General features: G+C 45.8%; 2 protein-coding genes across 2 annotated transcripts in view; one reads left to right on the top strand and one right to left on the bottom strand.

Moving 5' to 3' along the window:
* Window positions 1-25,446, bottom strand: part of LOC101024595 (guanylate cyclase 2G-like) — a 128,752-nt gene that overhangs the window by 96,300 nt on the left and 7,006 nt on the right. Inside the window, 7 exon segments of the mRNA XM_021943660.2 lie at window positions 1,602-1,807; window positions 4,640-4,878; window positions 13,963-14,046; window positions 17,964-18,064; window positions 18,857-18,965; window positions 21,400-21,537; window positions 23,555-23,742. Coding sequence (XP_021799352.2) covers window positions 1,602-1,807; window positions 4,640-4,878; window positions 13,963-14,046; window positions 17,964-18,064; window positions 18,857-18,965; window positions 21,400-21,537; window positions 23,555-23,742 — 1,065 coding nt within the window.
* ACSL5 (acyl-CoA synthetase long chain family member 5) overlaps window positions 21,803-25,446 on the top strand; it is a 78,155-nt gene continuing 74,511 nt past the window's right edge. The window contains exon 1 of the mRNA XM_031652586.1: window positions 21,803-21,885. The gene's annotated coding sequence lies outside the window, so the exon portion shown is untranslated. The remainder of the gene's footprint in view (window positions 21,886-25,446) is intronic.

Here is a 25,446-nt window from a genome sequence, read left to right as displayed (position 1 = left end):
TAGAAACTCACACTCAAGTGTGTGCACACACACACTGGTATCTTCTCTCCAAGCAGCCTGAGCTGCTACATATTACAATCACGCCAGGAGCTTTGAAACCCTGACACTGAGGCAGCACCCCAAACCAATGATATCAGAATCTCGGGCTGAGATCCAGGCATCAGCCATTAAGAGACAATCCAGAAAAAAAAAAAAAAAAAAGCCCGAAAATATCCTTTGTAAGTGGACAACTGAACAGCATTTATCATGGATTTTAAATATATTTAAAATATATTTATCTCCTCAATTTCTTGGCTAGAAATCTAGCCTGAAGAAACATTCACCCATGCGTGCAAAGATACAGAGCTGCTCCTTGCAGCAATTTCCAAAATGTGTATCAAGGTACTATTTATGGCATATTCTCACAATAAAGAATGTTGTAAACCTTAAGAAACAATAGGGCAAATTTGTACATAGGAATATGAGGTGAGAGGTGTCCAGGCAGAGGGAACAGTACACACAAAGGGTCTGGGGTAGAAATGTGTCTGGAGTGGTAGAAACATTTCCATCACTCCAAAGTAAACCCCTTGCTCATGAAGCAGTTTCTCCCTGTTCTCCCGACCCCTAACCCCTGGTAACCACCACCAACCCGCATTCTGTCTCTATGGATTTGTCTATGTTGGAGACGCATGAAGGTGGCCAGCGTGACTGAAAGGAGTGAGCCATAAGAGATGACAGTAGGAAGGTGCGGTGGGCTGAATCGTGGTTCCTAAAGCGAAATGTCCAAATCCGAATCCCCAGAATCTACAAATGTTTCCTTATTTGGGAAAGGGGATATAAACCAACTATGCAAATAGAATTAAGTTAAGGATCTCAGGTTGAGGAGGTCATCTTGGATTATAGGGGTGGGACCCAAATCCAATGACAAATGTCCTCATAAGCGGCACAGCCAGGATAAGTACACAGAGGAGGAGACAATGTGAAGACAGAGCTGGAGGTTGAGGCCATGCAGCCACAAACCCAGGAATGCTGGGGCAGCCACCAGCAGCTGAAAGAGGCAGAGAATGGAACCTTCCCTAGAGCTTCCGGAGGGAGCAGAGCCTTGACAACGCCTTGACTTTAGACATCTGGCCTCTAGAACTGCCAGAGAATAAACATCGGTGTTTCAAGCCACCAAGCTTGTGGTCACTGTTATACCCCTCTAGGAAACTAATCCAGAAGGCCACAGAGGTTACTTCGGTGGTCTTGTAGGCCATGAGGAGGACTTAGTTTTCACTCCTCAGATAGGAAGCCAGGGGAGGATTCTGATAGAGAAATGACATAATCTGCCTCATTTTCTAATAGGATCCCTCTGGCTTCTGTAATACAATAAGTTATATAATTTGAGGTCCCTTGATTTTTTTGGTAACCAAAACGGAATTTGTTTTCTAATTTTAAAAAGAATATGGATTTTTCTTTTTCTTTTTTTTTTCCTGAGTCTGCTTGCTAGGGAAAGAACATGAATTTTTCAATAAAAAATGATGGAATAAGTTGTAAATTAATAAAACAATTAATTTTAAAAACCAGCATTTCAAAGCTAGCCCACACAACCAAAACCTCCCAAGCAGGCTCTCCCGCTTTACCATCCGGTGCCTCATGGAGGTCATCAGAGGGCCCATGGTCCCAGTGGTGGATCAGCTCCCTCATCAGAATGGTGAAGCTATAAACATCTCCTTGTGGGGTACCCGACCAGGGCACCTTCGGGAGCCGCAGCAGCTCTGGGGCAATCCAGTAGAGCTCTGCAAAGCAATGGGATGTCCGCATGGAGTGAGGGTGCTGCTGGGCAAAACTGGAAAAGCCACCCCTTCATCCTTGGGGGCACAGGAGAAAGGAAGGCATCCAGCCCTGAGCCATCAGCCCCAATGGTGTCTGGTTTGAAGAGCAAATAGGGGTCCGTGTGTGTGAATATGGAGAAAATCAGCAGGAAGGATGTGCACTAACATGTTAATGGTGGTTTACTCAAGACTAAAATTACAGCTGGTTTTCATGTTTATGTTCCTTCTCTGTATTGCCTTTATTTTTAAAAACAATTGTGGTATGATTCATAGAACATAAAATTAACCATTTTAGGCTGGGTGCACTTCACGCCTGTAATCCCAGCACTGTGGGAGGCTGAGGCGGGAGGATAAATTGAGGTCAGGAGTTCCAGACCAGCCTGGCCAACATGGTGAAACCCCTCATCTATTAAAAATACAAAAATTGCTGGGCATGGTGGCTCATGTCTATAATCCCAGAACTTTGGGTGGCCAAGGCAGGTGGATCACCTGAGGTCAGGAGTTCAAGACGAGTCTGACCAACATGGAGAAACTCTGTCTCTCCTAAAATTACAAAATTAGCCGGGCATGGTGGCGCATGCCTGTAATCCCAGCACCTTGGGAGGTTGAGGCAGGAGAATCGCTTGAACCCAGGTGGCAGAGGTTGTGGTGAGCCAAGATCATGCCATTGCACTCCAGTCTGGGCAACAAGAGCAAAACTCTGTCTCTAATAAATAAATAATAAAAATAAATAAAAATACAAAAATTAGCCGGGCATGGTGGAGCACATCTGTACTCCCAGCTACTCGGAGGGCTGAGGCAGGAGAATCACTAGAACCCAGGAGGCAAAGGTTGCAGTGAGTCGAAATCGCACCACTGCCCTCCAGCCTGGGCAACAGATCAAGACTTCATCTCAAAAAAATAAATAAAATAAAATAAAATAAAATAACCATTTTAAATGAACAATTCGGTGGCCTTTAGCACATTCATAATGTTATGCAACCACCACCACCTCTATCTAGCTCCAAAACATTTCCATCACTCCAAAGTAAACTCCTTATTCATGAAGCAGTTTCTCCCTGTTCTCCCGACCCTCAACCCCTGATAACCACCTCCAACTTGCATTCTGTCTCTATAGATGTATCTGTCTATTCTAGATAATTCACACACCTTCTTTTTTTGCAGTGAAGTCTAAAAGCTTATGTCATTATAGGTCATAGTCATTAAAAGAAAAGATAAATATTAGAGGATGTGGAAGGTGAACTAGGACGGCTGCTAGCAGGTCTCAGTTGGGCGCGGTGGCTCATGCCTATAATCCCAGCACTTTGGGACGCCGAGGAGAGCAAATCACCTGAGGTCAGGAATTCAAGACTGGCCTGGCCAACACGACGAAATCCCGTCTCCATTAAAATTACAAAAATTAGTCAGGCGTGGCCGGGCGCGGTGGCTCAAGCCTGTAATCCCAGCACTTTGGGAGGCCGAGACGGGCGGATCACGAGGTCAGGAGATCGAGACCATCCTGGCTAACACAGTGAAACCCCGTCTCTACTAAAAATACAAAAACTTAGCCGGGCGAGGTGGCGGGCGCCTGTAGTCCCAGCTACTCGGGAGGCTGAGGCAGGAGAATGGCGTGAACCCGGGAGGCGGAGCTTGCAGTGAGCTGAGATCCGGCCACTGCACTCCAGCCTGGGTGACAGAGCGAGACTCCGTCTCAAAAAAAAAAAAAAAAAAAATTAGTCAGGCGTGATGGTGTATGCTGTATGCCTGTAATTCCCAGCTACACGGGAGGCTGAGGCATGAGAATTGCTTGAACCCAGGAGACAAGAGTTTGCAATGAGTCAAGATTGCACCACTGTACTCCAGCCTGGGCAACAGAGTGAGACTCTGTCTCATAATTACTTAATTAATAATAATAACAAAATTTCTCCCCTTGTCCTTTTTTTTTTTTTTTTTTTTGACAGGGTCTCTAAAGGCTGGAGTGCAGTGGTGCAATCACAGCTCACTGCAGCCTCGACCTCCCAGGCTCAAGTGATCCTCCTACCTCAGCCTCACATGTCACCACACCAGCTAATTTTTTTTTTTTAGGTATAGGTGTTGGAGGGAAGTCTATGTTCCCCAGGCTGGTATCAAACTCCTGGACTGAAGCAATCCTCCTACCTTAGCCTCCCAAAGTGCTGGGATTTCAGGCATAAGCCACCACTCCCATCCCCCTTGTCTTTCTTTAAGACATCATTCTATCATATGTTATAGAAACCTCCCAAATTGACACAAAAAATCTCCTGGTGACATGCTGCTCCAGCAAAAAGGGGATCGGGGCTAAGAACATTGGTCTCAAGGGAGCCCAGGATACATGCAGAGGTAACAATCCAGGGCACTCAATTAACCGGACAGGTAGGAAGAGTCATTGAACCCCACTTGGCACATATGGAAGGGAAAAGTGGACTTGAGGCAGTGGTTTTGTCTTCAGATGCACAGCAGAATTTCTTGGGAGCATTTAAAAAACAATTCAGAGGCCAAGACCCCATCTTCAGATATTCTGATTCAGTTGATAGTTGGTCGGGGGTGGAGGGACCAGGCACCTAGAAGACAGAACTATAGAACTCGATTATCTCTAAAATGTCTGACAAATCTTATGTTCTAAGCTGAGAACATAGGATGAATGTGGGAAGGAACAAAGAGAACTAAAGAGACAGGCAATTGTTGCTCCAGGTGGCCCAGCTAAGCTAGGACAAGAACCAGTCTCCAAACCCAGACATCACCCCACGAACTGGTGCCACCTGCAGAGACTATTTTTTTTTCTCGTTCTCCTCAGGTGAACAGAACAACCACATATCATCAGCTCCAGAGGAAGGCCCACGTGTGGATACCTGCACAGATGAGCACCAGGAAGCAAAGATGGAGCTAGGAACCTCTGGCCATGCTGCCAATAGCTAGTGGGTGCAAAATCAACCACTGTCTCATCATATGTTCTGTATGTCCGGCCATACTTGAGTTCCCACAGTCCGAATCCCGACAGCTTCACCTGCAGCCGACCATTCACCAGGCAGTTGGAAGGTTTCAGGTTGCCGTGGGAACCCAGGAAGCTCCTATGGAGGAAGAGCATGCCCTGAAAGGGTGAAAATGAGAAAATGAGGGAGACCGGGTGCTGATAACACTGCTGGAAGGAACCGAGGCAGAGAGACAGATGGGCAGAAACACAGATAGAGAGGCCTGGGCAGGGGATGTGCCCATCTCTGTGTTCATTTGTTCAGGAGCCACCAGCATAGCCCCTTGTCCCTGGAGTCAACTGGGGCTGGGACACCCAAAATGGAGAAAACTATTTCCAGCTCCTTTGTGTGAAGCCAAGAAGGCCAAGCCAGCTTAAAATAAATACATCCTAGTGATCAGGCTAGGACGAGTAAATTTGGAGTGTTAAATTGCTCCCAAGAAGTCAGGACCAGAGCTGGGATACAAACCCAGGTGGGACTGGGTTAGAAGCCTTGCTTCTAAACCACTAGATTCTCCTGTTCCCTGTGCCCTGGGTGATGGGAGAGAAAAAGGGGGAGGAGGGAAGAGGGAGGAAGGAGGGTCAAAGTACATACTCCCCCTGCACAACTACACAACCCCAATGTGTAATTACACAATTACACAACCTAGCTGAGAAGGGGCAGTGAAGTCATGTGTGGAAGGGGCTATGAGGAGGTCCTGGAGAGGAATGGAGTAGGGGGGAGCATCCTGAACAGAGAAGTGAACCCAGGGACAGGGTCTTGGGCCTCTTGGGCACCAGTGACATAAGAGTTAGAAAGAGGCTGGGCATGATGTCTCATGCCTGGAATCTCAGCAGTTTAGGAGACCGAGGTGGGTGGATCACAAGGTCAGAAGTTCAAGACCAGCCTGACCAATATGGTGAAACCCCATCTCTACTAAAAATACAAAAATTAGCCAGGCGTGGTAGCTAATTTTTACACACCAGGCACCTGTAATCCTAGCTACTCAGGAGGCTGAGGCAGGAGAATCACTTGAACTCGGAAGGCAGAGGTTGCAATGAGCCAAGATTGTGCCACTGCACTCCAGCCTGGGCAACAAAGTGAGACTCCGTCTAAAAAAAAAAAAAAAAAAAAGAGTTAATAAAGAAATTATTTAGACACTTAGTGAGTGTATGGGAGTCCTCGGTAAGGTTTTTCTTTAAATGAAAAGCAGCCCGTCAGGCCTCTGAGCCAAAGCTCAGCCATTGTAACCCCTGTGACCTGCACATATACGTCCAGATGGCCTGCAGGAGCCAAGAAGTCTGGAGTAGTTGAAAAACCACACAGAAGTGAAACAGCCAGTTCCTGCCTTAACTAATTGACCCATCTTACGACATTCTACCATTATGACTTGTTCATACCCTGTCCCAGCTGATCAATCGACCCCGTGACTTTCTTCTTCTGGACAATGAGTCTTATGATCTCCCCACCATACATGTTGTGACCCCCTCCCCTGCTAACAATAGATAACCACCTCCAACTGTAACTTTCCATAAAGCTGCCCCTCTCCTATCTCCCTTCACTGACTCTCTTTTCAGACTCAGCCCACTTGCACCCAAGTGAATAAACAGCCTTGTTGCTCACACAAAGCGTATTTAGGTCGTCTTCTATATGGACACGCGTGACAGCCCCCAAATCATTTTCTTTTCTAACAAAAAGCAGCCTGTAGAATCGAGCTGCAGACATAGAAAGCCAGGCTAGAAGCTTGCATGGGTGAATGCCTGCAGCTGTGCTAACAGGAAAGGGGCTACCTAGGGAGTAGTCACGTTCAGACAGGGGATCCGTTGTCCCTTTTCCTTGTAAACCACGTGTACAGTAAGGAGCAGGCAACATGGCGCCAGGTGGGCAAAGACTTCATTTGCATAATAGAAGATTAAGGTAGGGCAGCCAGCTTCATTGCTGGCTACGTAAACGTCATGCCTGGTCCAACCAATCTTTCGGCCCTATGTAAATCAGACACCACCTCCTCAAGCCAGTCTATAAAATCTGGTGCACTTCACTGTGGACCCCCTCTCTCGCATAGAAGAGCTATTCTCCTTTCTCTTTCTTTTGCCTATTAAACCTGTGCTCCTAAACCCACTTCTGGTGTGTCCAAGTACTCGATTTCCTTGGCGTGATACTATGAACCTCAGATATTTACCCCAGACAACAACCAGCTTCACCAGAACAGGGGGGCACCTCTTCCTCCAGCAGTGCTTGACAGGCCAAGTCACTATCCCACCTGAGCCAGAGCCCTGAGGCCAATATTGCATTAGAAATATGGGATAGGGGCTGGGCATGGTGGCTTATGCCTGTAATCCCAGCACTCTGGGAGGCTACGGTGGGCGGATCATGAGGTCAGGAGTTCGAGACCAGCCTGACCAACATGGTGAAACCCTGTCTTTACTAAAAATACAAAAATTAGCCTGGCATGGTGGCACACATCTGTAATCCCAGCCACTCAGGAGGCTGAAGGAGGAGAATTGCTTGAACCCAGGAGGCAGAGGTTGCAGTGACCTGAGATTGTGCCATTGCACTCCAGCCTGGGCTACAGAGTGAGACTCCGTCTCAAAAAAAAAAAAAAAAAAAAAAAAAAAAAAGCCTCAAGTTGGCTGGGCGTAGTGGCTCATGCCTGTAATCCCAGCATTCTGGGAGGCCGAGGCAGGTGGATCACTCGAGGTCAGGAGTTCAGGACCAGCCTGGCCAACATGGTGAAACCCCGTCTCTACTAAAAATATAAAAATTAGCTGGACATGGTGGTGGGTGCCTGTAATCCCAGCTGCTCTGGAGGCTGAGTCATGAGAATTGCTTGAACCTGGAAGGCGGAGGTTGCAGTGAGCCTAGATCCTGCCACTGCACTCCAGCCTGAGCAACAAAGTGAGGCTCTGTCTCAAAAAACAAATAACAAAAAAGAAATACGGGATAATACAGAAAACACCCAGGAGAATGGATACATGCCCCCAGCCCTGCCCCAATCACTCTCCACCCCCTACCCCATGTTCCTTTATCAAAGTGCCTTATTTATTTTTAGATGGTAACGTTGAATCACATTTTGAAATTGCCGCCCACTCAACTGGACCTGGAGGGGCCTGGCTGGGGTTGCCTCTGAGACTTTCCCAGGGAGGCTCCAATAGGCTAAGGTCCAAGCTTGAAGTCGGGTGAGACCTGTGTCTAATCCAGAGTTCGCTCTGATTCCAGGAGGAGACCTCTCCATTCAACAGAACTGTCCCTGATACACACAAGGTTTTTTCTGCTTTCCTCCTGCCCTTGCTAGTTCCAGGCCTACCTCAAGTATGAGATATTTTACAGTCAACGATTTTACATTCTAGGATTTTAGCAGAACTCCTTCCATTAGGGTGAAAACGACATGCTGAGGGATGCTTGGAATCCTGGGTGTGCATTCCTCTCCAAGAGACGGCACGCATGTCTTTATTTTCTATCCTGATGGAAATGTATGATTTTTATGTATATTGTCATAGAGCAAATAGAGCTACGAAAGGATTCATTATTTACATGTCGGATTTTATACACTTTTGGCAGCTCTGAGACAGGAATAACACAGGGTGACCGCAGGAGAACAGAAAATTCCAGGTCTGTTACACATGGCTAGCAAAAAGGAATTGAAATAGCTGCATAAGCTATTATTTTCAGGGCTGATAAGACCCTGAAAAGAACAGGGTGTGGGCCAAGCAGGCTAAGACCAATTGGACCCAACATGGTGCTGGATTTGGCCTAAGTTTCACCTGGGACCTTATTATAAGCTCATTAACATACTAGGTCACACACCCACCGGTGCCACAACAGTTCCAGGAATAGCCATATTTGATGTAAAAATGGGTAGCACCGCAGTTCCCAGAAATCTCCACCTTTTTCCAGGAATCCTCATGAATATTCTACCCCTTGGTTAAAGAAACTCAAGAAGGTAGAAGCCTCAAATCCCATTGCGCAACTCTTTCTCTCGAGTCCGCCCACACTCCCCTTTCCTGAGTGTGTACTTTTCACTTTGCAGTAAATCTCCATACTTTCACTATTTTCTGATTTATCCTTGAATTCCTTCTCACAATGGTGTTAAGAGCTTTCACATTGGCTGGGGTCGAGGTCCCACCAGCATTTGGGGACCTCCCCTAGCCCGCCAGTATCAGTTCAATCATCTGTCTGTTAGGTACATTTCTTGCCCTACTGGAAATTCCTGGGTGGCAGACAGGGCTCCTACCTCTGGGCCCCATATCTGTACTCTCTGGTACTTAGCAGGGAGGAAGCATCATATAGAAGAGCAAACACAGCCTTTGGAGATGGACTGGCTACAAATCCCAGTCTGTGTCTTACCAGCTGGGCAGATGACTTCACCTCATTAAGCCTCACTTTTTCCCTCTTGGAAATGGAGATCATGTCACTCCAATATTACTATGATTGGAGCTAAAAATGAATTAATAATGGAGTTCATTGTTAATTATTGAGATCACTGTCCAATAGAAACATAATACAAGCCACATGTGTATTTTTACATTTTCAGCAGCCGTGTTATAAACCAAACAGGTGAAGTGTATTTTATGTTTTATTTAACCCAATGCATTGAAAAATCTTATTTCAGCAAGTAACCAACATAATTAGCAAGATATTTTATATTTTATTATTCTTGCTAAGTCTACAAAATCCAGTATAAACTTTATAGCACATCTCAAATTGAACTAGCTACAATTGCAGTGCTCATTATCCACATGTGGCTGGTGGCTATCATATTTGGACAGTGCAGACTTACCTCATAAGAGTGTTGGGGAAATTAAAACAAGAAAATGTACTTCTTTTAATACCAGTAATAGAATTATCTATGATCGTGATAATACTACTGTTACTACTAACAATCAACATTTACTGGACGCCTGTTACAGGCAGGGCATGGCACTAAGCATTTTGCATACATTAGGCCTCACGCAACCCTATGAGTCAGGTACTGATGTTATCTTTACATACAGGAAATATGAGGCCCAGGGTTGTTAAGGTCACCTGGCCAATAAGTGGCAGTCAGGGTTCAAACTCCAAAGACAACTTCTATACTGAACTATCCTTCATCCTCTTAATCCATCGAGACTTCTCTTACTTAGACATGAAGCCCTATTTGTAACTCAAGGAGAGTATTATACTCTCCAAACTCCTTCCCAGGCTTGCCCAACTGGGTTGAACTTTTTGGGGACAGGACAATGAGGTTCATTCGTCTGTGCCTCCTATGCCCAGAATCGGGTCTGATCCAAATTAGGCACTCAATCAATATATGTTTGTTGCCTTGAAATGTCTATGGCATCTTGGAGTCCCTCTGATACCTGATATAGAGGAGGTGCTGATCAAATAGACATTGAGAGACTTGTTTCCAAAGTACAATCGCCCTCATGGAGCTTGGCCCAATGCCCAGACCCCTGGGAAGGCTCTAAGAGAACATTACATTTTCTGTTACTTGCAATCCCCTTTCAAAGAACATTGGCAGAGGAATTAACCTCAAAGGTCCTACCTGTGCCTTGACCTAGCCTATTGTGTCATCAGTAGTGACCCTACATGATCCCAGAATGTGCACACTCCGTCTCAGGAGGTAATGATCCTGCCAAAGCAAAATGCCAAGCTGTCCTCTGTTTTCCTGGCACAGAGTAGAGGGTAGACTCAGTGAGCTAGAGTAGATGATGACCACCAGGGAGCTCTTCCCCTTCAAAGTGCCATGCCCACCTGCCATAGCGTTTTTCCAGAGAAACCTTTGGGTTAATGCTTCTTGAAATCTGATGCCTACACTAAAGAGGTCAAATCTGTTAGTCATTCATGGCTTGGTGAGAACTTACTAGCTTACTCTTCACTTCCAAAATAAATGATGTCGGCGATTTTGATGGGGGCAGGAGGCAGATAATTGGAGTCCAGAATGCTTCTCTATGCTTGGTGGGAAAAGAAAGGAAAAGTGGGTGAAGGGAAGGAGAGAATATTCCAGGGTAGGAAAAGATGCCACGTCACATCCTCCCAGTTTACAACCACTGCCACTTAAAGAATTTTATATGTACATCTCCAGACTGTTTTATTTTTCCCTAGATTTTAAGCCATTCAAAGCTGGAAACAAGTCCTTTCTTCCTACAAAAGTGACCAGAGTAGGATAAACTCTTAACAGATGCTCAATAAAATTTTAATGAAATAATAACAGTGGTGGTCCAGGGTTGCCAGTGAAGACCCAATCACAGAGATGCTTCTGTTTATCGACCTTGCTTGACAACAATCTGCTGGCTTCCTGCTAAAGCCTAGGAAGTCAAAGTCTCACAGAGCTATAGGACTCAGCTCCCTAGAAACAAAAAGCAATAAAATCCTTGTTGAAGGAAAGCCCTTAGACTTCAATTGGGCCAACCTCATTCATTCTACCTACGTAGAGGTTGAGGTCTAGAGAGGAGAAGTGTCCTGGCAAAATCACTCAGTAAGTCGGTGGCCCATTAATCCAGGAGGGCACAGCTTGTGTTTCATTCTTTTTGCCCTCTCAACACCCAGGTGAGTCTTCCCCACAGGAGTCTGTTGGTTGATTGATGGTTGGACTATTGACTAGCAGTGGACCACTATCCTTCACCGTGCTGCCCATGACTGAGAGGTTTCCTCACCAGACTGACTCCCAGGTCACTGGCTTTGTCCTTCTGGTGGTAAAAGTACAGGCAGCAAGCTTAAGAAAGAACAGCTGGATTTAGTGCAGGTAGGAGAGAGCAGCCTCAGGATGCTGGTCCATACTGACATGGCTCGTCCCACAGCAAATCTCCTCCCACTCCTGCCCTCTCCATCCCTCATCACCAGCTGCATACCTAGGGCATGGCCCTTCAAGACAGTGTCACCTTGGGCTTTGGATCCAGCTGCCACCTCTCAGCATTTCCACTGCCTTCCTGGCAACAGGCAGGAATTGGTCTCTCCCCAACTCCCTCTGAATTACCCCTCCCCAGCCCCTAATGGGCTTCTAGATGTGAGACTGACTTCTCCCTGTGGTAAAACACAAAAGCAAGCTCTCGTGCTTCCTACTGAGAGGCAGTATGGTACAGTGGTTAAGGGTATAGGACTTGAAAATGGCTGGGTTTGAATCCTAACTCCACTATTTCATAGCTATGAGACTTCAGGAAGGTCATATGTACTTTCTGTGCTTTGTGTTTCTTTAATCTGTAAAACAGAAGTAACAATAGATCTATCTTATATTTTTGTGAGAATTAAATAAATTAATATATACAAAGTACTGGAAAGTGCCTGGCCCAAAGTAGGCACTCTACATATTTTAGTGTTACTATTATTCCCTTCTTCTTTGCAGCCACCATAGCCCCCTGGGCCAAAGCAAAGATTCTACCTCCTCCGATCAGCATCTCTGGCCCACCTCTTAGGTCAGCAGCTTTGTGGTTAATGTGGCATCCCCATTTCCTAGGGAAAGAAATCGGGGGCTAGAGAGCAGGGAAGAATATCAGGAATCACCTCCCCCAGTCCGATTTATAATCTAGTGATGAGATGCTCTTTGAGATAGAAAGTTCTACCCTACAATGTAAATATTCTGCTCTTTTCTGATTGGGTAAACTTAGCATCCATTCCAACTTTAGTGTAAAATACTTTCCTCTCTCTATATTTATTTGCAATCAGGGAAGTGGAAAAGAAACAATCGGATAGAAATGATAGATTTTAGAGCTAGAATCAACTTGAAGAGGAGATCTGAAGAGGTCCAACATTTTCAAGAAGAATTACAGTTCAATTAAATTCAAGATAGAGCAACTCAAAAATACTATCACATTTATTCTTTGGTAAGTTTATGTTATACTCACATTGACTATGTCATATGCAAATGAGAGTTTGAATATCCAATCTATTTCATGATCCGAGTTTCTCAAAACATCCTGAAAAACATAGTTATTCAAAAGATTCCTAGTGACTCAACGTGAAGCACAGTGAGCTTTAACGATTGAACAGATTTGACTGTAACATAGCTTATATTTTTGGCCAGAGCTAACGCAGTGTGGGGCAGAAGATTTTAAACCTAATAACTGGAAATCTTCCCAGGAGATACCAAAACCTGACTCAATATTGAGAATGCACACAGTCTCAAGTTTTACAAACACTTCCTTGTTCCTGACAGAAAGCTGTCGTCACATACCATAATAGGATGGGCCCAGGAACACAGTTCAAGAGTAGTCATAACATCTTAAGAGAAGAAACCAAGCTCAGTTTCCCCCCAGAACAAAAGAAGCAGACACTTGGCTAATTTGATTCCCAGAAGGTAGCCTGACAAGATAATTCAGGTCTTGCAATTAGACCGGAGAGGAACTGGCCTTGGATGAATAGCAGAGGTCACTGAGAAACTTCTCTATTATCTATCACTAATCAAACCTAAGGTGCACTGTACTGTTTTCCTTACCTTAGGGCTTCCTTTTTTGCAATACTGAGTGACAATGCAGAATGTTAGGTGGTTTGGTGCAAATACCAAAGAAGGGAACAATGTTCTCGTGCCTTAATTCACCCATCTGGAAATAATCATGGTTACAATAGCTCATGTATAGAGTGTGTCTCTATGTCCAGGACCATGCTGTGTGCTTTGCATATTTTCAGTCAATTCTTATAAAGACCTTGTTAGATAAGAACTGTTACAGATCCCATTTTACAGATGAGGGAACTGGCACTGAAAGGTAAAGTAAAGGAACGCCTATAAGTGGCAGAGCTGGGAGGTAAACCCAGGAAGTCTGTCTCCAGCAAATAAATCAGAGGAATGATCAAAGTCTAACCTCAGCCATGGGGATTAACTCAACCACGTCACAGTAGCTGGACTCAGCCCTGCTTCCACGCTTATGGCTGTCAATGCCAGTGTGGGGCCCACAGCAGACCACAGAGAAGGAGCAGGAAGTCAGGCCCATGAACCTGACTCACTCCAAGGACCAGGTTCAAGGCTGGCAGGCAGGCAAGCAGCCATCACAGACACAGAGGATGAAGGGCCAGAATCAAGGCCAGGAAGAATGATGGGGAAGAAACAGAGGTAGGAGTGATCCCAGGCTTCAGGTGCCTGGGAGAGGCCAGGGGTCTGAGATTCAAAGCCTGGGCTGTCGAGGGGAGGGAGAGGTAGGTCATGTTAAGGGAAGCAGCCTCCCATCTCTGCTCCTTTGGGACCAGGGAGCTGGCAGAGGAGGGGCAGAGAGCATCACTGCTTTGTCTCTCCACTGACCCTGGGCAGGGGGCCTCACCAGCTGTATTTCCTGTAACACAGTCAGCTTCCTAACCCAGGCTTCTGCTTGGTGACTACCATAGCGGATGGCCACATGGTTTCCCTAGAATCAGAGAAAAAGTGGAATGTTCTTAACTCAGGATGAACCAGAAAAAGCTCCACTTAGGGCTAGGGAGGGGAGCAAGAAAACTGGAAAGAAATGCACCTAGGAGCCAATCATCAAGCTCCTCACTGCCCAAAAAAACCCCTTTGGTGACCCTGTGCACGGCCAGGCACTGAGCTAGCTGCTTAACACGTAAGATCTCCTTTAACTGGCATCACAGCCCTGCGAGGTAGGTATGATTGGCCCTTTCCAGATGGGATTGTTGAGGTTACGAAACTTGCCCAAGTTGCATATTTGTAGGTAGTACAGCCAGAACTTGAAAGTCTGACTCCAAGACTATGTGCTTTCTATTATATAATAATATCCCATTATCATTCAGAGGAAACAGTGAGTTACAGTGATAAGTGTAGGTTTGGAGTCAGTTGCCTGATTCTAAGCCCAGTGCTACCACTTACTACCTGAACAAGTTGAGTTGTTCTTAACTTCTCTAAGCCTTTATTTTCTCATCTGTAAAATGGGATTGAAAATAACACCAAACCTAAAATAAGTTCAAAAAAAAAAAAACACACACCCATCTCATAAGGTTTTCTGAGCATTAAATCAGTTAAAATACCACTGGTAACTCAAGGCCTGGCACAGATTAAATTTTCAGTAAATGGCATATTTTATTTGTATTGCCTATGGAGTCTGCTTTTAGAGAGTCACTTAATCAGGCATCACAAAAACATATTGTAATGTGGTAAGAGCTAGATAGAAGAAGGCATAGAATCTGGACCCAAGAGAAGGTAAGCCATAAGAGAAGATAAATATCAACCAAAGATCTTTCACGTTTCGTATGAGGGCAATGGAAAAGGACTCAGGACTGTGATGGGAGGGCCACAGAGGAAGGAATGCCCGGGGGATGAAGAAAAGGATTCTTGGAGGGGTGATGCTTAGGCTGAACCTTGAAGGATAAGAAGGTTCCACATGGGTTGGGTGGAAGGGGAGTGGCATCGTCAGAAGGTGAAACATACATGGCAAAATTGGCAAGACCAACTGGGTGAGCACAGGATTTAAGCCAGGGGAAAAAAAGATTAGAAAAATAGGTAGGGACTAGCGAGTTAAGAGGCTTGAGTCCTTTTTTAAAGAGTTTGGGCACTATCATGCAGGCAACAGAGGTGGGGAATCCAGTGATGGTGTTTGACAGAGGAAAGACGAGACATATTTTCGGAAGATCAATCAGACAGTGATATGCTATGTGTTGCTACTTCCTTCTTTATGTGGCCGGGTGACCACCACATAGAGTTTTGCATTGATGGTGGTCCCTAAGGTATTTGGTAATATCCCAGGAGGTTTTTGTAGTTTGAGAACTCAAGTAAGCAAACATTTAAAAAATCAAGTTTCATTGCATAGGGGATAATTTGGCTCTAGCCTTTTCTAACCCCAATTTAGAGCAATGAACAATTCTTCCCTTGCTCGGAGCTTTCTGTCCTTACTCTCTGGGACCTTCATTTTAAAGAATAAATACAATTTCGTACAAACTCTTCCCCCAAAGGGACTTGAATTTTGGAAGGATTGCTAGGTACAGGCAGCAATCATGGTCTGGATGTCGGAGGGAAGGTGAGAAAGGACAAGCGGGAATAATGTTCCAGGCTGCAGCAGCAGTCACTGTCTATACCACAGAAGCACCAGGCCCCACTACTGATGCATCCATGCCAAAGTAACAAGGATGAAATAATCCACACTCTAGGACTGCACTGTCCATTCACGGAGCCACTAGCCACATGGGGCTATTTAAATTTAAATTAATTAACATTAAATAAAATTTAAAATTCAGTTGCCCAGACACACTAATGTTCAGTAATCACAGGAGGCTAGTGGCCACCTTATTGGACAGTGCAGATCTGCGACATTTCCATCATCACAGGAGGTTGTATTGGACAAAGCTAAGTCTAATCTAGAAGCCAGCTTGGGAATCACCTAGAAGATTCTTTAAAATGCAGACTCTCAGGCGCCACATCAGACCTATGGACCCAGAATCTGCATTTTAATAAAAGCCCCAGGTGATCCTTCCGCACATTAAAGTTTGGGAAGCACTAGTCTGGAGTCACAAGACCACCTTGGCTTTTGCTTGGAGAACGTTCTCCTATTCAGAATGCCCCGCCTGGCAGAAATGATGCAGAGAACAGGACAGAGATACACTAAGATCTATAGGCAACCACCTGGCCTCAGAAATACCTGATAAAGCCCTATTGGGGCATAGAAGAGCTCTTCCCCCTGCTGGCTCTTGACAAAAGAGCTGAGGTCCACAGAAATCACCACACTAGATGAGTTACTGGTGATGCCTCTTGACACAGGTATGCCTCTCTAGGGTGGCTGTAAAACAGGAAATGATTTGGTCACTCTCAGTAGCAAGGTCAAGTACTAAAGGGAATGCATTTTATAGAGGAGGAAGCTGAGTGCCAAGGTCAGACAGTTAACAGAGAGTCAGGATTTGAATCCTGATCTTTCCGACCTGCTACGTGCATCACTCTAAGACAGCACCATCCCATCCTCCATGCCCTCTATGGCGTCTGTACCACCATGGAGGTGTAGGTTAAGAGGGAAGGCTCTGAGGTCAGACTGCCCAGACTTAAGTTCTGGCTGTGGCACTTAATTAGATGTGTGGCCTGGGGTTAGTGTCATTTTCTTAAAGAACATCTAACCAGGTTGTCTCTGTTTAATACCCTCAGTGCCTCCCAACACCTAGAAAACATCTTCAAAGCATAGGAATCTTGTTTTCAAGGAGAATCTTATCTGGAACCCTCATGTAGAAATGAGGTAGATCAAAGCAGAGCTGCTTTGGTGGAAGAGGAAAGAGTAAGTCTCTGAATCCCCGGGGACGTTTGGAGATGAGTTACTAATAAATCGCAGTCACCTGCTCTTAGCATGTTGAAGCCTCCCTGACTTGGTACCAGCCAAGCTTCCCAGCCCTGAGCATCACACATCTTGTTAAATCCTGTGTGACTTCACTTTTTTTCACCACTTGCAAACTCACTCTTTTCAAATGTCCCCTCCTCTCCAAAGTCTTCCAGATGCTGAGACCTTAAGTCCCTCTATCTGCAGGGCTTCCGTCTCACCGTGGAAACACCTCTCTGACACTTGCCTCCCTCTGGAGGCATCTCATTTGTGGGATATCCCCATGTCTCGTATGATGCTTGGCCTGTAGTTAATGGCCAAGCAAATGAACATTACTGTATTAGTCATCAATTGATTAAAGGAGTTAATGTGGTTTTGAAAATAACTAAATCCAGCCGGGCATGATGGCTCATGCCTGTAATCCCTGCACTTTGGGAGGCTGAGGCAGGTGGATCACCTGAGGTCAGGAGTTCGAGACCAGCCTGACCAATGTGGTGAAACCCCATTTCTACTAAAAAAAAAAAATACAAAAACTTAGCCGGGCGTGGTTAGAGGCACTTTGTAATACCAGCTACTTGGGAGGCTGAGGCAGGAGAATCACTTGAACTCGGGAGGCAGAGGTTGGAGTGAGAGCCGAGATTGTGCTGTTGCACTCCAGCCTGGGCAACAAGAGTGAAACTCCATCTCAAAAAAAAAAACAAAACAAAAAATAAAATAACTAAATCCTCCCCAGGAGACAGCTTTAATGTCTGAACAGCATCTACAGTTCTCACCCACAGAGTAACAGAGCAAATGGAACTTTAGAGACTGTCAATCATTTGCAAGTGTTCAGAAACTGAGTCTTGGGGAGGTAAAATGACATTCTCAGATTCAGCAAGCAAGTGGGAGGCCTAGAACCAGAACTCAGGCCTGGAGACTCTTCATGAACTATTCACTTTATAAATTAGCCTCTTGCTCTTATAAGCTCCTAGATGAAGCACCTTCCACAAATCTCCAGCAGTGACCAGGAAAGGGGACATCTAGGTCATATGTGGTCTCACCCTGTTCTGGGGAAGAATGATGATATCGTCAAAATTGATTTGCCACCAGATGTCTTTGTTTTGCCTCTGCAGTTTTCCCCTCTGCGTCCTTAAAATCAGACCTATGATGGCAGCCCCCAAGACAGGAATCAGGATCATCATTGTGAGAACCACAGCAGTCACGCCTGGAGGGTAGAGGCATATTACCCAGGCCTTGCCTAAGAGCAGTAGCATGTACCTCCCTGCCCAGCTGGGCCCTGCCAAGCAGGCTCCTCAAAGGCTATCCTCCAGAAGGTCTGGGTTAGGACACATGAAGTCTACTCTGACTTGTCTCTTCTAGGAATTTTTCCCCGACTACCACCCTAGTTCCCATTGGAACTGCATTCACCTCCCACTGTGTATAGAAAGTTCCACTGCAGAGAAATAATAATGATGACTTCTAACTCCACCACCAGTGTTTACTGAACATTTACTGTGTGTTCTCCTTAGGATGGTTCTCCAGGCATGATCCATCTAATTCCAGGGCTGGGCTCCTAACCACTGGGGCACACTCCCCTGCCCAGACTCTCTCAACCTCCCTAGAGGTGAAGTTCCTGAGACTCAAATCTCAGGAGCCAGGTTCCCTTAGAGCAGTGATTCTCTGCAGGGGAGGAAGGTGATTTTGCTTCCTAGGGGATATCTGGCCATGTCTGGAGACATTTCTCATTGTTCCAACTAGAGGGCTGCTACAGGCATCTGTGGGTAGAGGCCAGGGATGCTGCTAAACATAATATACAGGAACGTGTGACTTGAAATGCCAGGCTCACCATACACAAAAATTATTTGGCCCAAAATGTCAACAGTGCTGCCTGCCATAGAGACACCCTACTATAGAAAGTCTTTCCCTGCTACCTTCTCCAAGCAGCCATACTTACCCATCAAAGCAGGCTCAGTTTCACAGAGCTCATTATAAAATCCACAGCCAGGTCTGTCTTCAGGAAGGGAGCCAGGGGTCCAGGCCACATTGGAGAAATTCCTTGTAGTCTTTTAAAAAAAATAAAGGTCAGTGTCAGCTCAATTTATTCTATTTGACTCTACCTCATGTACAGCACGGACAACGGAAAAATGCATGTTATTTGCAAAACTCAGGCCCTGGTCTCTCAATTCAAACTTCTGTCCAGTTTGCCCAACTCTCCTAGGCTCTTCAAATCCAGCCTTCAGGTAATTTCATTCAAGGAAGGCAATATCTTTTTGCCGTTGAAATAGCTTCCTCAATCTTTTGACTTAAACCACGTCACTTTTGGTTTAAAAGATGACATGCCAAGTCGATGTTGCTGGTACTTTCGCCTGTGTTTGATGTAGAGAAATCTTGTTATATAGCAGCTTGAGATCTCGGAAGCACAGCTTCACTTGAAGCATAGCTCCTTCACACCCCAAACTAGTACATAGGCTCTGACAAAGGACATATTGCTGATTTTGTCTCACAGGGGACAGGACACAAAATTACCACTGATAAAGCACCTAATAAGCGCCCAGCACTGCCGGTGGTGTTGACTTCCTATGTCTAATCCTAATTAACCCTTCAGAGGGGGCACCATCATCTATCTGTTCCCAACAAGCAAAGCTTGGAGGCACAAACTCCTTGAGTCTTCCTGCCAGGGCCAGGAAGAGGCACAGCTGGTATACAAACCCAGGCCTATCGGGCCCCAAGTGCCGTGTTCTTTCCAGCATGCCACACTGCCTTTCTGTGTGCATATCCGTGGGCATCCTGAATGAGGGTCTTGAGCCCGAGGTTTGCACGGGAAAGGCCAGAGCTCCTGCGACAACCTGGGCCACTGCTTTCAGTGTGCATTGCGTTCACGGAGCCAAAGCCAGTGGGGTTTGGGGGTTCTGCTCCCTAATTCGGTCTCCTAGAGGAGGCCTTCCTTCTGGAACGGTCCAAAAGCCCCGCGGCACTGGCCCATGGAATGGATGCTACCATGTGGCAGAAATGAACAGAGGAAACAGAGACAAATACTCCAGTTCTGCCAAGGCTAGTCCTGTAGCCCATAAAGGAACAGAAGCCAGTTTGGAGGGGTGAGGAGGGCCCTTTGGTCATGAGTCCCTGAAAGGGGTCCACGGGCCCCAGAACCAAAGTGGGATGACTCAGGCTCTCAAAGGGCCTCACTGCTCTTCACACCCTCCCCTCATCCCAGCATGAAGAATTCCTAAAACCACAGGAAAGAGGAATTAATTGATCTGGCAGAGAGGATTAAATTGAGAGCAGAAAGAAGGACCCCCCCCCCTTGTGACCTCTCCCTTTTTTAAGCAAATGCTTTAGGGTCTGAAAGGAAAGAAGAGAGAGAAGTTGGTGAATATTTCCACTTGCAAAAGGTATCAATAGGGTAAACGAGACCTGCTTCTATGAAATAGAAAAATATAAAATAGAAAGTATAAAAATAGGGACCATTTGGCCGGGCACAGCAGCTCACGCCTATGATCCCAGCACTTTGAGACACTGAAGTGGGAGGATCCCGTAAGCCCAGGAGTTTAAGACCAACCTGGGTGACAGAGCAAGACCCCGTCTCAAAAAGAAAAAAACAGAACCTACTATTTAATGAGCACCTACTCTGTGCCAGGTGCATGTCATATTCTCATTATGCCTATGTTACAGGATAGCAAAGAACATGAGCCCTGGAGAAGGCAGGCTTGATTTTTGAATCCTGGCTCCACCATCTAATAACTTTGTGACCTTAGACAAAGTACATAACCTCTGTAACCTCGGTTTACTCACCTGAATAATACAGATAGAAACAGTACCTGCCTCATGGGCTGTGTGAGGATTCAATTAGGTAATACTCAGAAGCTCTTAGCACTTGGGCTAGTGTAAGGTAAGCCCTCCCTAAATGTCAGTTATTATTGTTTCTGTATGTGGTAGCAGGTGTTATCCCTATCTTACAGGTGACAAAACTAGAACAAGAAAGATCAAAGCAGTTGGTCAGCTGAGTGTGATTTGAAAGCAGTTCACTCCCCAGCAGGGAGTGAACTCATCCCCACCAGGAAAGCAAGAATGAGACTACAACCCATCTTTAGAAGTCTGTGGCGCCAAGGCCCCCATCACAGAGGCTGCAGATGGGAAGTGACCCCGGGAGACGGCTCTCACATTTCTGAATTTTATTCTTGATGGACTCAGTTTCAATGGACCTGAGGGGGAGAATTCCCAAAAGGCGATAAGGTGCCCAGTGGCCTCCTCTCCTGGTCTGGGCAGGCTCCGGCCGGAAGGATGAGTGAACTGGGGGAACTGGGAGGTCTTAATCTCAACTACCCTTACAGAAGGAAGACTGGAATCCCCACAAGAAAGATGAATTCTGGAGTTCAGTGCGAGGCAGGCCCTGAAAGACGCCTTTAATTACATGCCCAAGATCTCAAAGCCCCCACCGACCGGAACCGCAGGTCTGAGTTCAGAACACCCCCCAGCAGTAAGCCAGCTACCCTGCACCCTGGCCGGACTGGAACCCTTCACAGCGCTGACCAGCTGCCGCCCGTCCTGGAAGTCGCCTCCAGCCTTTACCATCTGCTTCACGGCCTCAGCATAGAGCAGGACGGCGTCGTGAAGGTAGGCAGAGTAAAGGCTCACCTTCAATAAGACAAGCAAAGCAGGGTCTCAAGAGGTTCATGGCCTCTTGAGTCACCGTCCAGCGCTGTTAGGAGGAATCTCTCTTCGTCCGCCTGACAGTGGCACACAGCACTTTCTTCCCCCATTCCACACAGCAGAGGGCCCAGCACACGCCTGCGCCTGCGCGTGCGCCTGCGCTGTGAAACCCAGACGTCGCGGTCTTCATTTTCCTTCTGAATGCCACGTTTCCCAATCAGATCTCCTGATCCTTCAGGGACGCTCTTCAGGCCTCAGGTGGGAGGGAGCATGGTTTCAGGGGAAGAGGGTACATGTTGGAACTAGACCAGCTCAGCTCCCTACTGGCTATGGGTAAGTTCCATAACCTCTCTGAATCTCAGCTCACTGCTTTATAAAATGGGGATAGGCCAGGTGCGGTGGCTCACGCCTGTAATCCCAGCACTTTGGGAGGCCAAAGCGGGCGGATCACGAGGTCAGGAGTTTGAGACCAGCGAAACTCCTGACATAGTGAAACCCCATCTTTACTAAAAATACAAAAATTAGCCGGGCGTGGTGGCGGGTGCCTGTAATCCCAGCTACTCAGGAGGCTGAGGCAGGAGAATCACTTGAACCCGTGAGGTGGAGGTTGCTGTGAGCCAAGATTGCACCACTGCACTCCAACCTAGGTGACAGAGCGAGACTTTATCTCAAAAAAAAAAAAAAAAAAGGATAAAACCGCTGTTGGGTTGAATGTGACAATAGTTAAATGAGGCATAATAGGTAAACTATCCATTGCAGTCCCTGACCCTTAGTAGGTCTTCAGGACATGATGTCTTCTATTGATCAGTCAAGGAAAATACAATACAAGTGCCTACTAAGTGCCAGACACTGTTCTCCCAACAGTACCAGGCACAACGCTGACACTTAGTAGATTGTTCCTCAAATATTCTTTAATTGGTTATCTTGTCTTATATGTTGGGATCCACGATCGGCCCCCTCATTTCGAATCAAACTCCTTGTCATCAGTGGCCTGTGGTCACCTTAGGGCTTCAGCTTGGGCCCATACTGGAAGTAGCTCTAGCTCTGTACAAAGGTCTGTCTTCAAAAAATTCTCTGTGGGAGCCGGACACTGTGCCTTCTCATCACACACATACTGGGATTACCACAGGCGGACCCTCTCCCTCCTGACCATCTTCTCCCTGTTCCAGCCCATCTGCTGGCCCTGACCTGTCCTAGCTCCACATCTCTGACCACTCCATCCTGGGTCTAGGTCCTGGCATCCTCCTGGGGAAGGAAATTGTCATGGTCTGAGTAGCCATTAATAGCCACGCCTGTAGTGGCTCACGCCTGTAATTCTAGCACTTTGGGAGGCCAGGGTGGAAGGATTGCTTGAGCCCAGGAGTTCAAGAACTGCCTCGGCAACATAGAGAAATCACATCTGTACAAAAAAAAATTTTTTTTTAATTATCAAGGCGTGATGGCATGTGTCTGTATTTCCAGCTACTTGAGAGGCTGAAGTGGGAGGATTGCTGGAGCCCAGGAAGTCGAGGATGTAGTGAGCATGATTGCACCACTGCACTCTAGCCTGGGTGACACAGCAAGACCTTCCCTCAAAAAAGGAAGATACCTGCTTTGCTAGTTCCATGGACAATGTTACTAAATACACAACACCACAGCCTGGGAGGTAGATGCCATCATCAGTCCCGTTTCACAGATGAAGAGACCAAGGTATAGGGAGGTTAAGCAATTCGCTACAAGGTCCAACAGTTAGCAAATAGCAGCAGTAGGATGGGGGCATAGGCCTCTGCTCCAAAGGCCTTTCACCCAGTAACCTCTGAAGTATAAATTCACAGGAGAGCATCAAACTGCTGTTTATTTTGGGCGTGGAAGATGGGGAAGTGCATGTGTGTGTGCACCTGCATGTGTGTAAGGGAGGTGGGGAGAGATGAGGAGAAATAAGAGGGAGAAATGCAAAAGCCAAACACAAATATCATCAAAGAAGGGGAGGAGGGAGCCTGAGCTGGAAGACCCGGCATCAGACCTGCTCCTCCGAGGAGATGGTGCTGCGGAAAGGCGGCCTCCTCAGCGTTTGGTAGACTTGTTTCCAAAAGCCGTCGTCTCCACGGCCTTCTCCGTAGGAGCTGAGGGCAGTGAGAGAAGCACTGACCCATACATCTTTGGGAGGTACATCATTTTCTGATTTGTCAGTACTTCCTTCCAAAAATGGTCCTAAAAAGTAATGAAATAAATGTTGGTGTTTGGTAGGAAATGCCTTGGCAAGGGAACTGTGTGTAACGCAATGTTTAATTTGAACCACTACATTCTAATCCTTGGAAACACAGTGATTCCAGAAGGCCTGCAATACAAGGTCCATGTTCTCTAGCTGGCATATAAGCAGTGGAAGGAAAGCCACAAATAAAAAAGTAAAAATGTACTTGGTGCATACAGCAGCTAAGATGCAGGAAGCTTACCTACTAACAATGATTATAAAAGCTTAAAAAGCTTGAGACTATAGATTCTTGCTTTTTTTTTTTTTTTTTTTTTTTACTTGTGACATAGGTGTTTTGTTATCATCATTATAATCTATATTATTACTATTATGAATAGTATATACCCACTCATTATATATATGTGTGTGTATATATACATATATATTTTGACATCTCACACACACACATACACATATATATGATGATATCATACCATAATATTCTGCAGCTTGATTTTTTTCCACCTAAACCTATACTGGGAATACTTTTATAAAATAGATTTAGGCTATTCTTTCATGAAGTGGCATGAATTCAATTGCATGGACATTGGTGTATTCTTAGTTCTATTTTCTGCCACTACCCACCAGTTGGAACTGGATCATCAAGGTGTGGGAGAAGGCAGCAGGGGAGTTGAAAAGTTTCCCTGCCAATACTGAATGTGGTCCATCCTCTCCTCTCCTCATCTGCCTGAAGGCAGAGATGAGGGGAAAAGTAAAGAGAAAGGGAGGTGGTCACAATGGAAATCTAAGGCAAGCGAGTATTCTGGAAAGTCTGGCATGCCTTTAGAATTCCAGCTCACCACCCAAAGAAATCTGAGATGTTTTTGTGCATCTGAAAGACTTCACGATAAAGAAGGAAAAATCTGGGATGTTACTATATATCTCCCTTTATTTTCTTCTGTCCTATTTCAGCTTCTTGTGATCATAGTTTTAAAAAGCTTGTTTTAGAAAAATAAAACTGCTAGAAAAATAATGCAGTGTGTCCATAGGAAAAGGCAAGTGGCTTTTGTAGATGCCTGTTGTATAACATGCTTACAAGCACAGACACAATAGCCCTGTGAGGCAGATACTACTTGCATTATTTCCATGCATCAGTGCACTTGATGAGAGGTGGAAAAGGAGCCCAGACCACCTGGGTTTGAATGCCAGCTCTCCCTCATACTAGTTGGATGGCCTTGGGCAAGTTTTGGCACCTCTCTGAACCTCAGTTTCCTCTTCTGTAAAATGAGGATGATAAAAGTATCTACCCCATAGGGTGGTTGTGAGCTGAAATAAGCTTTAATGTATTAAACACTCACAGTGCGGCCCAGCACTCCATAAACCCTCCAGAAGGCAGAGTTGTGTAGGGTGAGCTCAGAGTCTGAAAGGCTCAGTCTGGAATACTAGCTATGCCACTTGGGAGCGCTGAGATCTTAGGTAAGGTACCTTAATTATTTAAGCCTTGGTTTTTCTACCTGTACATTGGAATGCTCATCATATCTACTTTCCAAGGCTATTGGAAATACCAAGTACAAAAGGTACAGGTACATAAATAATGCATTTAATAACTGCCTTGCAAAACCATTGAGAATATTAAGCGCAATCATGTGTGTAAACCGTGTAACTCAGTCCTCATAGTAAGCAATTGTGTTTTTAGCCATTCTCATCATTACCAAAAGAATCAG

This window comes from Papio anubis, chromosome 11, assembly GCF_008728515.1.
Source record: "Papio anubis isolate 15944 chromosome 11, Panubis1.0, whole genome shotgun sequence".
Taxonomy (NCBI): domain Eukaryota; kingdom Metazoa; phylum Chordata; class Mammalia; order Primates; family Cercopithecidae; genus Papio; species Papio anubis.
Note: the sequence above shows the minus strand (reverse complement) of the source record. Positions and strands in the feature narration are given on the sequence as shown.